Raw genomic sequence first — 13,198 nt, 5'->3', positions numbered from 1 at the left:
CGGGATCGAATTCAGGTGTGCTGCCTTGCTTACGATGTGAATTGCAAACGACCCATCGTAAATATCCTGAAAAAAGAACCTGCTCTAAAGGCGTTATGAATTTCTGTCTATCCCTGCCTTACTTTTTTTACGCATGAAGGTCGTTACGCTGTTAAATATTGTGTACAACCCCTAACCGTGCACTACACCGGTATAGCAAGCTTCATTGGTTGCTATCGGTTACATGGGACGTCTGCGTATTATGCTGCCTACTTACCCCTGTCATGCACTGTGCCATAGCATGTGGTGCTTCTGGCTTATTTGTGCGCGCTCTATTAAACGCCTACTATATCTGTCCGACATGCGGATGTCCTTTCGATTTCACTAAGGCACAAGTGTGCACGTCTGCACAATGCTGCGAATGTTACCGTACGCTGCTCCGCAGCTCAATAGCCCAATTTACTGAGGCATGGAACTTCATTGGCTACCTGTCTGCATATTTGTTCGCAATATTTTTGATTGTAGAAGACTAATAATACTCTCAAACAATGCTGACATAAATTTGTTTTATTTGTTTTGAGTTTAAGTGCTCTTTAATGAGGGAGCAGAGGTTAAAAATATGTGAAGTATAATTTATCCTGAAAACGCGCATGGGCTGTGAAGGATGCCGTAGCGGAGCGATAGGGATTAAGTTCGATCGTCGGTTAGCTGTTTCGGCTAGCTAATATATATATATAAATATATATATATATATATATATATATATATATATATATATATATATATATATATATATATATATATATATATATATATAAAGGAAGAGGATTGAGGGGCTGGTTATAGATATGATAGAAGCCAACAGCCAGAGAAATCAAGGCACACAGGGGATTTTTTTTTAATTTATTTATTTTATTTTGTGCTGTTGTTCGATTTAGAATATTCCTGCATATGTTATCGCTTAAAGGTAATTGATTAGAAAAGCAGAATAAAAAACAACCACATGCCGCCGGTGGGATCCGAACCCACGATCTCCGAACTACGCGTCCCGTCCTCTACCGCTCAGCTGCGGTGACGGCTGTCAAATCTACTTTCGGAGGTATTTATGTTTACAAATAACCTAACCTTGAGAGTGTTCATCAGCGCCACCCACGATCTTAAGCGGCGGACGGAGCACGTCCTGAGTTACCGCTGATGTGACGTAGCTGAGCTGTAGAGCACCGGACACGTAATTCGGACGTCGTGGGTTCGGATCCCACCGGCGGCATGTGATTGCTTAAAAATGACAAAATAAATAAATAAAATTAAAAATATCCCCTGTGTCCCTTGATTTCTGTGGCTGTTGGCTTCTCTCATATACAACCGTCGCCGTAGCTCAGAGGTAGAGCACCGGACGCGTAATTCGGAGGTCGTGGGTTCGGATCCCACCGGCGGCAGGTGGTTGTTTTTTCTTCTGCTTTTCTAATCAGTTATCTTTAAACGATAACATATTCAGTAATATTCTAAATTGATCAACACCACAAAATAAATAACTTAAAAAAAATCTCCTGTGCCCCTTGGTTTCTGTGGCTGTTGGCTTCTGTCATATTTATAACGAGCCCCTCATCCCCTTCCCTTGTTTGCTTAATTGCTTAGCGAGGGCCTCGATTCTGGCAGCCTTGACGCCTTAGGAAGCATAAGAGGGTTCTCACGCAGCTTCCACCCTCTCCGTTCGATGACGTTCTACGTCACACCTGCGGTAACTCAGGACGTTCTACGTCCGCCGCTTATGAACGTGGGTGGCGCTGATGAACACTCTCAAGGTTAGGTTACTTGTAAACATAAATACCCCCGAAAGCAGAAGAATTGACAGCCGTCGCCGTAGCTCAGAGGTAGAGCACCGGAAGCGTAATTCGGAGGTCGTGGGTTCGGATCCCACCGGCGGCAGGTGGTTGTTTTTTCTTCTCCTTTTCTAATCAGTTATCTTTAAACGATAACATATTCAGTAATATTCTAAATTGATTAACACCACAAAATAAATAACTTAAAAAAAAATCCCCTGTGCCCCTTGGTTTCTGTGGCTGTTGGCTTCTGTCATATATATATATATATATATATATATATATATATATATACCCAGCTAAATGTAACCAAGCTTTTAAAAACATGGGATGTCTTAGCCGTCTGAAACCAAATGAGGGTTGTCGCGTGACCTAGTCTGCAGTATTTTTTTTCGTTTTTCAAGGGAGACTAATTAGTCAAGCTTAATTAACTTTTTAATTATTGACTTGAGGAACAAAGTGTCAATAGAAAAGTTGTAGATTGCTATGAGAAAGAGCTTACTGAGACATTTGCAGCAAAGAAATATTTACGTAAAGTAGTTTTTTTACCGCCCTTTAACCATAACCCGCACAATGAAAAAAAACTTCCACATGTGAACTGTGCCACTTCAACGTCCCAAGACGCGCCTTAAAGAATAAAATACGTTTTTTTCTGAAGTCCTCTCCTCGATGAGACTCTGCATGCACATTGGTACAGAGAAGTGAGCGAACAGCTGGTCACGTGATAACTTTCTTTTAAGGCCAATAAATGAAGCTACGTAAATTGTAACTCGACGGAAACATCCCTACTGGCGGTTTTTCGGGGCGATCTAAAACTTTTGCTTTGCCACTTTCTTCCTGAAGCCAATATCTAAAAAGTTAGCTAAGTAAACTTAACTAATTAATTAACTTCGAAGAGGGGAAAAATACTCAAGTCTAGGCCACGCGACTATGAACAACCCTCAGTTGGTTTCACTAGACTAGGACACTTCGCCTTTTTTAATAGTGTGGTTACATTTAGCTGGGACACCCGGTATATACACATACATTTCGCTCAACGTACCGCTCGAGCACACGCTCGGACACCCACTGCCGAACAAAACCTTCTCGCCCGTTTTCCGCTCCTGCTCTGGGCCGCACAAATAGTGATCTGCTCTGTGTTAAAGTTGACACTCTCACAGTTATAAACACAAACAAAAAGGGCGAACACGTGCAAGAGCCTCCCTTCCAAGAAACGCCGGGGATGCGAGTTGTCCGGCGTCGGAGCCTCGGCTGTCCCTCCGAAAACGGGAACACTGCTTCGGGGCACAGCGCGCACCGCCGCAGCTCTCACCCACCGACTGCCACAGAGGTGAAAAGACCACCACGCTCGTAAAAAAAGGACGGATGTTCGTCACAGAAACAAATGCAAAGCATGAAAATGACACCCGTTGGCACATTTCTTCAACATGCACTGGCATTGTACACCACGATATTTGCGTTCCTCTTCCATAGAAATGGGGCCGTCGCGGTGAAGATTTGATCTCACGCCTTCAGCCTCAGTGCCAGTGGTGGAACGCCAAAGCCGCCAAACCGCCAAAGGCGGCTAATTCTGCAGGCTTGTTAGCCCCCTCAGAACAGGTGTTACGCGAAAATCAAGCCCTCGGTGTGGTTTCTCCTTTTTTTTTTCAACCAAAAAATGCCGAGCGACACAGCCTACAGCACACATTAAGCCTACAATACCACATCCAGTGCAGTAGTGAGGAGTTCGAAAAGTTGGCGTCTAAAACTGCATATTCTAAAAGGTATGTCTTATTATAGTGAGTTTTATTTTTTCGATATTATGTCGTATTGCTGTAGTGTGGCGAACAAATGAAAGAAAGAACGCTGTAGCTCCATCGCAAAGTGTTGCACAGAGATGCTCTTGCATATTGTGCTTGCTTCCCGTGCCATATCGAAATGCTTTCAAAACGAACACTTTAATGCTGGTAGGATATCGTTTTCCCGTCACACTGTTGTCTTCAGTCTGCTCAGGCATCAGTAACTGACCGCGTTACGGTGGTGCCACAGCATTTCATGAAGCATCAAAACGTTAAGAAACTGCGCCGAAAGGTTTGGTTTTTGCATTGGCGTGGTAGTTTACTGCAAAAACATTGAAGTCATTTCGGCAGCGCGACGTGTGGGTATGCATGGCTGGCGCTCCGTGGCGCAAGATTGCTGGGCTCTACGGGGGTCAAGCATTCGACAGTTGGCTTGACTTCTCGCGGCTTTAGAGCGCATGCAACATATACCGGGTGTCCCAGCTAAATGTAACAACACTTTTAAAAAGGCGAAGTGTCCTAGTCGAGTGAAACCAACTGAGGGTTGTTCATAGTCGCGTGGCCTAGACTTGAGTATTTTTCCCTCTTCAAAGTTCATTAATTAGTTTAGTTTAGTTAGCTAACTTTTTAATTATTGGCTTATGAAAATGTGACAAAGAAAAAGTTTTAGATCAGCTCGAAAAACCGCTAGTAGTGCCGTTTCCGTCAAGGTATGATTTACGTAGCTTCATTTATTGGCCTTAAAAGAAAGTTATCACGTGACCAGCTGCTCGCTCACTTCTCTGTACCAATGTTCACACAGAGTCTCATCGAGGAGAGGACTTCAGAAAAAACGGATTTTATTCTTTAAGGCACGTCTTGGGACGTTGAAGTGGCACAGTTGTCATGTGGAAGCTTTTTCTTATTCTGTGGGTTATGGTTAAAGGCCGGTAAAAAAACTACTTTCCGTAAATATTACTTTGCTGCAAATGTCTCAGTAAGCTGTTTCTCAAAGCGATCTACAACTTTCCATTGACACTTTGTTCCTCAAGTCAATAATTAAAAAGGTAGGTAATTAAGCTTAACTAATTAGTCAACCTTGAAGAACGAAAAAATACTGCAGACTAGGTCAGGCGCCTCTAACCAACCCTCATTTGTTTTCATTTGGACATCAAGTGTTTTTAGAATCTTGGTTACATTTAGCTGGAACACCTGGTATACGCTGTTCGGAAGCTCGAGGAACAATTAGTAAATGCCATCAACTCCACTCCGTAGGCGGGCACTTCAACGCACTTAGCACACACGCGCATTGGACTCGACACACAGCAGCGGCATCGAAGACGCGACCACTCTCATTGAGCGCCGATCTTTCTCTACCTCTTTCCTTTGGAGCTATACAATTACTCTTCACCGAAGAACACGAAGGGAGAATATCCGCCCATAACTTGAGCCACTGTGGCCACGACAAGCTGGCAGCGTGGTCGGCAAACGAGCACCAACGCGGAGAGCGCGGCCACCAGACCCCGCCGCTGTTTTCAGGACCGGCCGCTAGAGAGATTTCAGTGACGCCCCTACAGGCAGCGCTCATGGCGTGTACACTTACATGCTAAATATGGGAATGGCAGTTGATACAAGAATTAGTTTTTGAATGCACAACAAGATTGTGTGTACATTGTGTCAACTCTGCACCAGGTGCGCAAAATCTAATAATAAAATTACTTTCGTACAGAATTGAGCACCGCGGACTACAAGCCGGTGGCGACTGTGTATCGACAATTCTGGTAATGGCATGCCAATGTACTCACAGGTGACATAAAGGGCTGTAATTTCCTAGAAGTAATATTATGACCCCCCGTCTGCTTTTGTACTGCTCAGAAAATATTGGCGGTGGCTTGGCTAAGGTTAAGCCTGGATATCTCGAAGCGAAAAGCTCTCGCTGCTTTTCAGCCAACTCACAAGCTACGACTTCTGGATCGGTGTTTCTGCACAGTACGACTGTTGCTTCTTCTTCTCCTTCCATGGCGAGTGTCTGCGCCTCTTCTATGGGCAAGCGCGCCTTATACACCCCTCCTCTCAAATTCGAACTGCGCACGGCTGCGGCGAGAGGGTAAACGGTGGCGAGAAGGAGAAGCTGCTGCGCACATGCGCAGTAGCGAGCGGCGGCGGCGAAAGGTCAGGCGACGGAGTCAGCGGCGGCTGCGGCGACGGCGGCTGCCGGCGCCGTGCGTGACGCCGCTCAGTTTCGCCCATTCGCAGAAGTGGCAAATCTGGCCTCCGGCTCACGCGAAGCGCGGTATTGACTAGCCTAGTGAAGCTTTTCGCTGCAAAATCACACTAAATCGACAATGCTCATTGCAGATATATACAGAAAATACGGAACAGTTCTGCACCTTGTATCAAGCCGCTATGCTCTCAAACACTAAACACATGAGGCCGCCATGGCGATCTGGAATGCTCAGCGACGCAGAAGCATCAAGAAGATTTAAGACCAAAAATTTCGAGCTCAAACAAGCGATATTACTTGTTTCGTGGGCCTTCTAGCATGTTTTAGTCGCAGTCTTTGGGTGTAACTTATTTAATACAATTTTGAGTGTGGCCCGATGAGCCGTAGCGAATTTCCCTCGCACCTCGTCGAGTGCTGTCAAGGCGCATTTCTCCCAATCGTAGTGACGTCCCCGAACCCACTCACAAGAACAATCAGCGCTTGTCGCAGATGCCGACGTAATCACAAATGTGGTGTTCCACGTTAGCCAGTCGACCACGATGCCGTGGTTCACTTGAGAGCTGGCGTCGAACGAGAACCAAAACTGCCACTACAAAATAGTTTGTAATCAATAATTCACGGTGCACACTGGTGTACTCAGCTCGTTTACAGGAAAAAATGCACCCACCTAAAAACGGCGTGCCTGCATTACTATTCTAGAAACATGTTCCTTAAACGAAACGGCAAGCACACGAGAACAGATGCCGCCCTGATGAACATGAGCCTCGGCTTATTCCTGGTAGACCGAGGCCTTTCGCGGCGCTCTACAGGCCATGCCAGCATTATATGTGTTCTTCCTTAAAGGGACCCTGAAAAGCTCTTTGCCAAGGTTAGCAAAAGCCCACGAGAGATCGGTATTCCATCACTTGTCGCCGCACCTCAAAAATTGTTAAGCGAACTCCATCAACACCGAAGATATCGCCGATTAAAAATGATGTTCCTCCTCTCCCCCACATACCACCCTCAACTCATACACGCGGGGCTCGCTCCGAAAAAAAAAAAGAAGAGACGGGCCGATGATCCGCCCATGCATACGTCAAGCAATGGCGCTCTGCTTGTTTACTTCCGGTAGTCGTAGACACATGTGCGAAAGTGAGTGCGATTCACTGCGGTGCGCTGTTGCTAACGGCGTCGCAACGTCCGATCGCATCTCGTCGCCTGCGTGCAACTTGCTAGCTGTCAACGACGAGCCGCGCGCGGCAGACGCAACGACGGGAAGCGGGAACCAAAGCGAGCGCGGAGAGCGGCAGCGTCGTGATGACGTACAGCGCGCTCCTCAGGGCACTCGGGGCCGAGCCACGCCGGGCCGGCCTGCCAGCCTTGATGCCGGCCGCCGGCGAGTGAAAAACGCGCTAGCATTGTTTGTTCACGTTTATAGCAAGCCCTGGGATAGATGCATGTCAAAAATGCATCACTTCTGACGGTCGTTGGCCAATACGGAGCTGATCGTAAAAGTGATGAATGCGATACTAGCAAATTTCATCCCATAGCCGCTTTGGTGCTGCTGCGGCGCTTCGCCTGCCGCCTGCTAGCTCCGTTGCTGAAGGCGTCGTGGAAATCGAATATATATTCTATTATGGGACGAGTTCGCAGTAAAGCGATGTGAAGAGTAGGCATTTTGATATAGCGCAAGCGACTTCCGAAGCGCCGTCAGCCGCGACTTTGATGCGAAACCATTAGGCCTAGCGACGACTAGGGCAGCCTGGGACCAGCGCGCAGTTCGTCGCCCGGCGTTGCCGCAGTCGGTGTCGTTGCCGAAAGATCCACTTTTGAACAGACATGTTGTCGTTGCTCGAATCTAGGAAGCATCATCTCTGGTAGAATGGCTGTTTTGTATTTCCTTGTGCGAACGTCAAGTACTACGCCGAGCATGCCGGCCGGCCGACCGGCCTGGATCAGGTCTGCCGGCGTCATAAAAAATGAGCTAAAGAGTGTTCTTTACGTAAATAATAAACCCTAGGCCGAGAAATGTGAAAAATGTGTCATTTTTGAGGATCGCTGACCAATACTGAGCTGCTGGTAAAGGTAACAACTGTGATACGAGCAAATTTCTGGCCACAAACGCCTTGAGCTGCCGCTGGCCTGACGTTGGGGTCCGGCTGGCCTGGCGCCCGCTCGCTTCGCGGCTGAAGGCGTCGCGGAAAGTGACCATACTATTACTTTACTGTGAGATGATGCTGTTGACTGTAAAGCAATGTGTAGAGTAAGCCTTTTATTATAGCTCAGGCGACTTCCGAAGCGCCGGCCGCTCCGGTTTGACGCGAAACGAGCTATAGGCCTAGCGACGACCACGGCAGCCAGGCAGCAGCAGATCTCGTCGCTCGAAGAGCCCGCGAGCGGTGCCGTTGCCGAAAGCTCCCAACATAAGCAGGCATGCTTTGTAGCTGCTCGAGTACAGCTGGCAGTCTTTCTGATGACGATCGGTGCGGCACGCCGTCCAAGTTTTCGCACATGTGTCTCCTGATTGCTGCTCGAACGGCATGGATCCGGAGCTCGAAGCGCGGCTGCGTGCTGCCACCGCTGAGATGGGCCTCGAGCCTTTCAGTACACGCCATACCGAGACCCACAGGGCGACGACAGCAGCGATATATATAATTCTAGTACACTATTGCAGGGACTCGTCTGCGCAGCTAGGAAATTCGCATAGGCGGGCGCCAAGATTCGACGAGAACACATGCTTTTGTGAGCAGACGGATTTCCTTCTTTACCGGAAGTACCACTTTAATTTCAAGAAATGCGCTGGATTCTTCCTCTGTATACGTGTGTTTATAAAAATAATAAGCAATCAATAAAATAGTATTTCAAGGAGCATCAGTGCTCAGTTTCAAATGAAATATTGCAAAAATTGCGCGTGACGTCAATGGGCAGAGCCAATGAGAAGGGTCGCCCAGTGCATGGCCAAGGCTGCCCAGTTTACGTCAAGTGGTAGGGGCGGGTAAAAACGCGCGGTGAGGTGTCGCCCTAATCAGCTGTGAGCGGCAAGTTTGAAAAATTGTTGGTAAATTATTGGTTCCACGCGCAGCTTTCTGAATCAGACTTGAATACTCGCAGAGACCACCTCTACAGAGTTGTTGCAATAAAATATGATTGAAAAAACCATTTCAGGGTCCCTTTAAAATGCGCGTTCACTAGTTCGAAAACCCCTTATGGTTACCACACGCTTCCTGGCCGAGCAGATTACGAGCAGCACTCACCCGAGAATCTTCATTCGCAGAATGGTCCGACTCGGATCCGTAAGGCCGGTCGGATGGCGGAGAGGAGCTCACGGACATGGTTGAAGTTGATGCGTCAGAGTTGATGGGCCCACCCTTCGGACACTTGACCGTCTCTGCAAGCACGCCGCGATAAAGAGCTCTTGACTTACTTGCGAGAAATAGCAAGACGCGAACACTCAAAGCGGTAGCATCAATCCTTTGTTTTCTGTGGTCTTATGTTACCAATAGACTGGAGCTGGGACCAAAAGTGCGTTCGTTCCACGCACTGCTTAATTTCCACTGAAATGAGTAGCAAGCCACGATGCAGGAGAAATGGCTGGACATTTACCCATGTCCGCCATTTTTGGAAACGGTGCAGTTAACACGGACTGAAAGAAAGAAAGAGAGAGAAGGAAGCGCTCTAACTCCAACTGATATATCCAGTGAAAACCGCATGCACTTTATGGTCATAAAGAGCGATGAAGGTAATAAAGGTGGGGCGGGGGGGGCGGGGGAGAGGAGGTTTTAGTGGACTTTTGCTCAAAGAATAGATAAACACTAAGGGAAGAAGAAAAATGAAACAAGTGCTCAAAAGAGGGTAAAATCTAATTAAAAAAACGGAAAGCTACAAGGTGTAGATGGCTCATTCTTTTAACTGCGCAAAAAAAACACGGACGCAAAGGTAGAAGGCACGACATGAGCGCAGACTATCAACTAAACTTTTATTTCAGGAAACAGGTGCTTATAAAAACTCAAGATAACCCAGGGAACAGACGCATAGAAACAAACGCAACACAATCACAAACTTTGGCGCGTGCACTGTCAATTCATTCATACAATACAAAACCCCAAAAATACCAAACAACAAGGAATAAAACCAACAGGTAGCATCCGGTCAGGCCAACGTTCCGTACTGCCTACTTGTGCTAAGATAACTGCGTCGGAAAGGTATCTCCTCATCTAGCAGGCCGACGGAAGGCGAAACGACGCATGCATCTGCTTTTTTTCTTGATGAGATATGCTTCCACTATCTCCCTGCATATTTGGTCTCGGTGTCTGAATAAGATTCTGGTCTTATTCTGATGTGGAAAGCATCCATGGCAATACCTGGAATGCAAAGCAAGGTTAGGCGAGACCGTGCCCTTCAAAGACCTACGGTGCTCCGCCATCCGCTCATTAATACACCGACCCGTCTGGCCGATGTATGACTTGCCACACTTGAGGGGGACTTCATAAACAACCCCCGTGTCACAATCGGTGAACCTGTTCTCTTTCCTATGCGCTATCGTGCAACCACCCTTCACTGTGTTTCCCTCTGGCTCAAGCTTGTTTTGTACAGCGCTACAGACCCCCGCCAGCATATTCCTTGCGGTGAAAATGACGGTTGCTCCGTATCTAGCCACCACTAGCCAAAACATTAAAAAGGGTGGAGTTATAGGGCCCTAAAAGAGGCTAAAGTAGTTAAAACCGGAATGCTGCGACGTGTAGAGGGCCTTCATGCGAAAAACATTAAAGGCCGTCTGATAATAAAACTCGGCCAAATACCCAAGAACAGTAGTTAATCGATAAAAGCACAATGATGTGAAGAGTGAAACACGAGGCGGCCGGTCACAATGCATGCCCGGCTCTGCTTAGGAACTTCATTTCTGTCTCAGAAAGACAGATGGACGGTGTAATAACGCTGTAGTCCTTGGCAGAATGGATTTTCTTGTCTTCAATTAACTCTCTAGACCTGCGGTCTGATTCTTTACCGACAATCACACATTCATCGAATATTGAAGGGCAATTTTTTACTTTCACATTTTTTTTCCAGTGTTTTGACAGATTCCCGGTGATGGCAATGCTACCAACATTGTTGTGATGTTCTTGCAGCCTGCTAATTATCCACCTTCCCGTTTGGCAAATGTATTTCTTCCCGCAGGACAAATGCACTGATCAGAGGAAACCGGAAGCACAAGAAACGCGGGGATAGTGACAGCCCCTGTTGATTTTTTGGCTATTGAGTTATTGGTTTGGTTTGGTTTATGGGGTTTAACGTCCCAAAGCGACTAAGGCTATGAGAGACGCCGTAGTGGAGGGCTCTGAAATTTCGACCACGTGGGGTTCTTTAACGTGCACTGACATCGCACATTACACGAGCCTCTGGAATTTCTCCACCAAAGAAATTCAACCGCCACGGCCGGGATCGAACCCGCGTCTTTCGGGTCAGCAGCCGAGCACCATAACCACTGAGCCACCGCGGCGGCCGCTATTGAGTTATTGACTTTTTGTTTTTGCTTTTTTTCCGTACTCGATTAGCTCGCCTCTCTTTGCAGAAAAATAAATAACCAAACACTCAACAGAGGCTGAGGGCAAACGCACAAAATTCCACGTTTCGTGTACTTCCGGTGTCGTCTATTCAGTACCATTGTCCACCGGGAAGCAATAGATTGCTCAAACGGCAAGGTGCATAAATATCAGGCTGCAAGAACATGACAGCAATATTGGTAACATTGCCATCACTGGGAATCTGGCCAAACACTGCGAAAAATGTGAAATTGAAAATTTCGCTGCAATATTCGACGAATGTGTGACAATCAGTAAAGGATGGGACCGTACGTCTAGAGAGATAATTGAAGCCGTTAAAGTCCGTTCTGCCTCCGACAACTGTGTTAGTACAGAGTCCATCTGTATTTCTGAGAAAGAACTGAAGTTCCGAAGCAGAGTTGGACATGCGTTATGACCGGTCACCTGGTGTTTCACTCTCTTCGCATCATGGCGTTTTATCGATGAATTCCTGTTCTTGGGTTTTTGGCCCACTTTTGTTATCAGACGGCTTTTCATCTTTTTTCGCATGAAGCCCCTCTACGCGTCGCAGCATTCCGGTTTTAACGCCTATAGCCTGTTTAACGACCCTGTAACTCCACCCTTTTAAATGTTTTGAAGGCACTCTACACCTTGCAGCTTTCCGTTTATTTTTAGATTTTAGCCTTTTTTGGGAACTTGTTTCATTTTCTTCTCCCATTAGCGTTTACTTATTGTTTGCGCGACGGGCACCTACACCCCCCCCCCCCTTTCCCTTTATCGTCTTTCGCAGGCACTTCTTGCAAGAACAAGCACAAGCTTTACTCAATCACATGACTAATCGCTGTATTCAGGTGACCGAGCAACCCTCTTATCGATATACCCCCTCTTCTGCTCTGTATATATTCTCCGTACTTCGAAATAAGCATCAGTTGATAGTCAGCGGCCGCGTGTGTCTTCGAATATTCTTTCTGTCTCGTCCCTGCGCTGTTCCCTAACCATACAAGTACTAGGACAGATCAGAAGAGCAGATAATAAACATAAGGGGATGAAGGAGCAAGATCCTTGTCGCATTGCGCAAGCCTTCATGATCTGCCGCATTACATACCCTCTACCCCACTGCAACCTCAAGGAAAGAGAAATAGGATCGGTTACGACCATTCAAACGGTCGACAAAGCAGATCTAGAGCTTCCCAGATGGGCCAAAACTGAAAATCTACTGAATCTAGGCATATAGGACGCACTTAAAGAGCTGATAAAGGCACATAAGGAAGCACTTATATTGAGGCTCTCAGCCTCTACTTCAAGCCGTATGGTACTATAGAGACTAGGGATAGAGCCGGTCTCCGACTCTAGCTGCATAGAGATGCTGCCTATCGCAATCAGACAGAACATCAAAGGCCTGCCCCTACCCAAAGTATCACAATGGAAAGGCATGCAACTAGGAGAGTTAACCGTGCTCAAAGCATCGAAGACCAATAGAGTAGCGACCACGATGCAGCATATCTGGACGCGGCCGGAGCAAAGGAAGACAAATACCCCGCCACGCTGGTGCGAGCGACAGAAGACCAGCCCAGGTGAATAGTGATCACTGTATAATCAACGCAACCATTTACACGCGTCCCCTGAAACGCCAACTAACACAAGCTCGTGTGCTGGACTGGACCACTTTCCGCACCTCTCTACCTACCATAGACCCCCTACAGTAGCGATGCTACGCCTGGTCTAAATCGTGCACGTCTACACTCACACAGCACGAAAAGCAGATAAAGCTCACGGAAAGACAAATTGACGGAGGCAACCACCTGCTCCACCTTTGAGAGTCCCGCCACAGCCTCACCAAACGATGGAAGAAACCGAAATATAACAGACGCCTAAAGAAACGCATCTTTGAACTCACAC

The 13,198-nt window shown here is 47.1% G+C and overlaps 1 protein-coding gene across 1 annotated transcript in view; it reads right to left on the bottom strand.

The window, feature by feature from the left end:
* LOC149327525 (uncharacterized) overlaps positions 1 to 13,198 on the bottom strand; it is a 753,829-nt gene that overhangs the window by 700,222 nt on the left and 40,409 nt on the right. Inside the window, exon 2 of the mRNA XM_089563244.1 lies at positions 9,014 to 9,147. Within this exon, the coding sequence (XP_089419370.1) occupies positions 9,014 to 9,091 (78 nt within the window). The 5' untranslated portion in view covers positions 9,092 to 9,147. The remainder of the gene's footprint in view (positions 1 to 9,013; positions 9,148 to 13,198) is intronic.

Source organism: Amblyomma mixtum, chromosome 10 (assembly GCF_055824585.1).
Source record: "Amblyomma mixtum isolate Tamu chromosome 10, ASM5582458v1, whole genome shotgun sequence".
Classification (NCBI taxonomy): domain Eukaryota; kingdom Metazoa; phylum Arthropoda; class Arachnida; order Ixodida; family Ixodidae; genus Amblyomma; species Amblyomma mixtum.
Note: the sequence above shows the minus strand (reverse complement) of the source record. Positions and strands in the feature narration are given on the sequence as shown.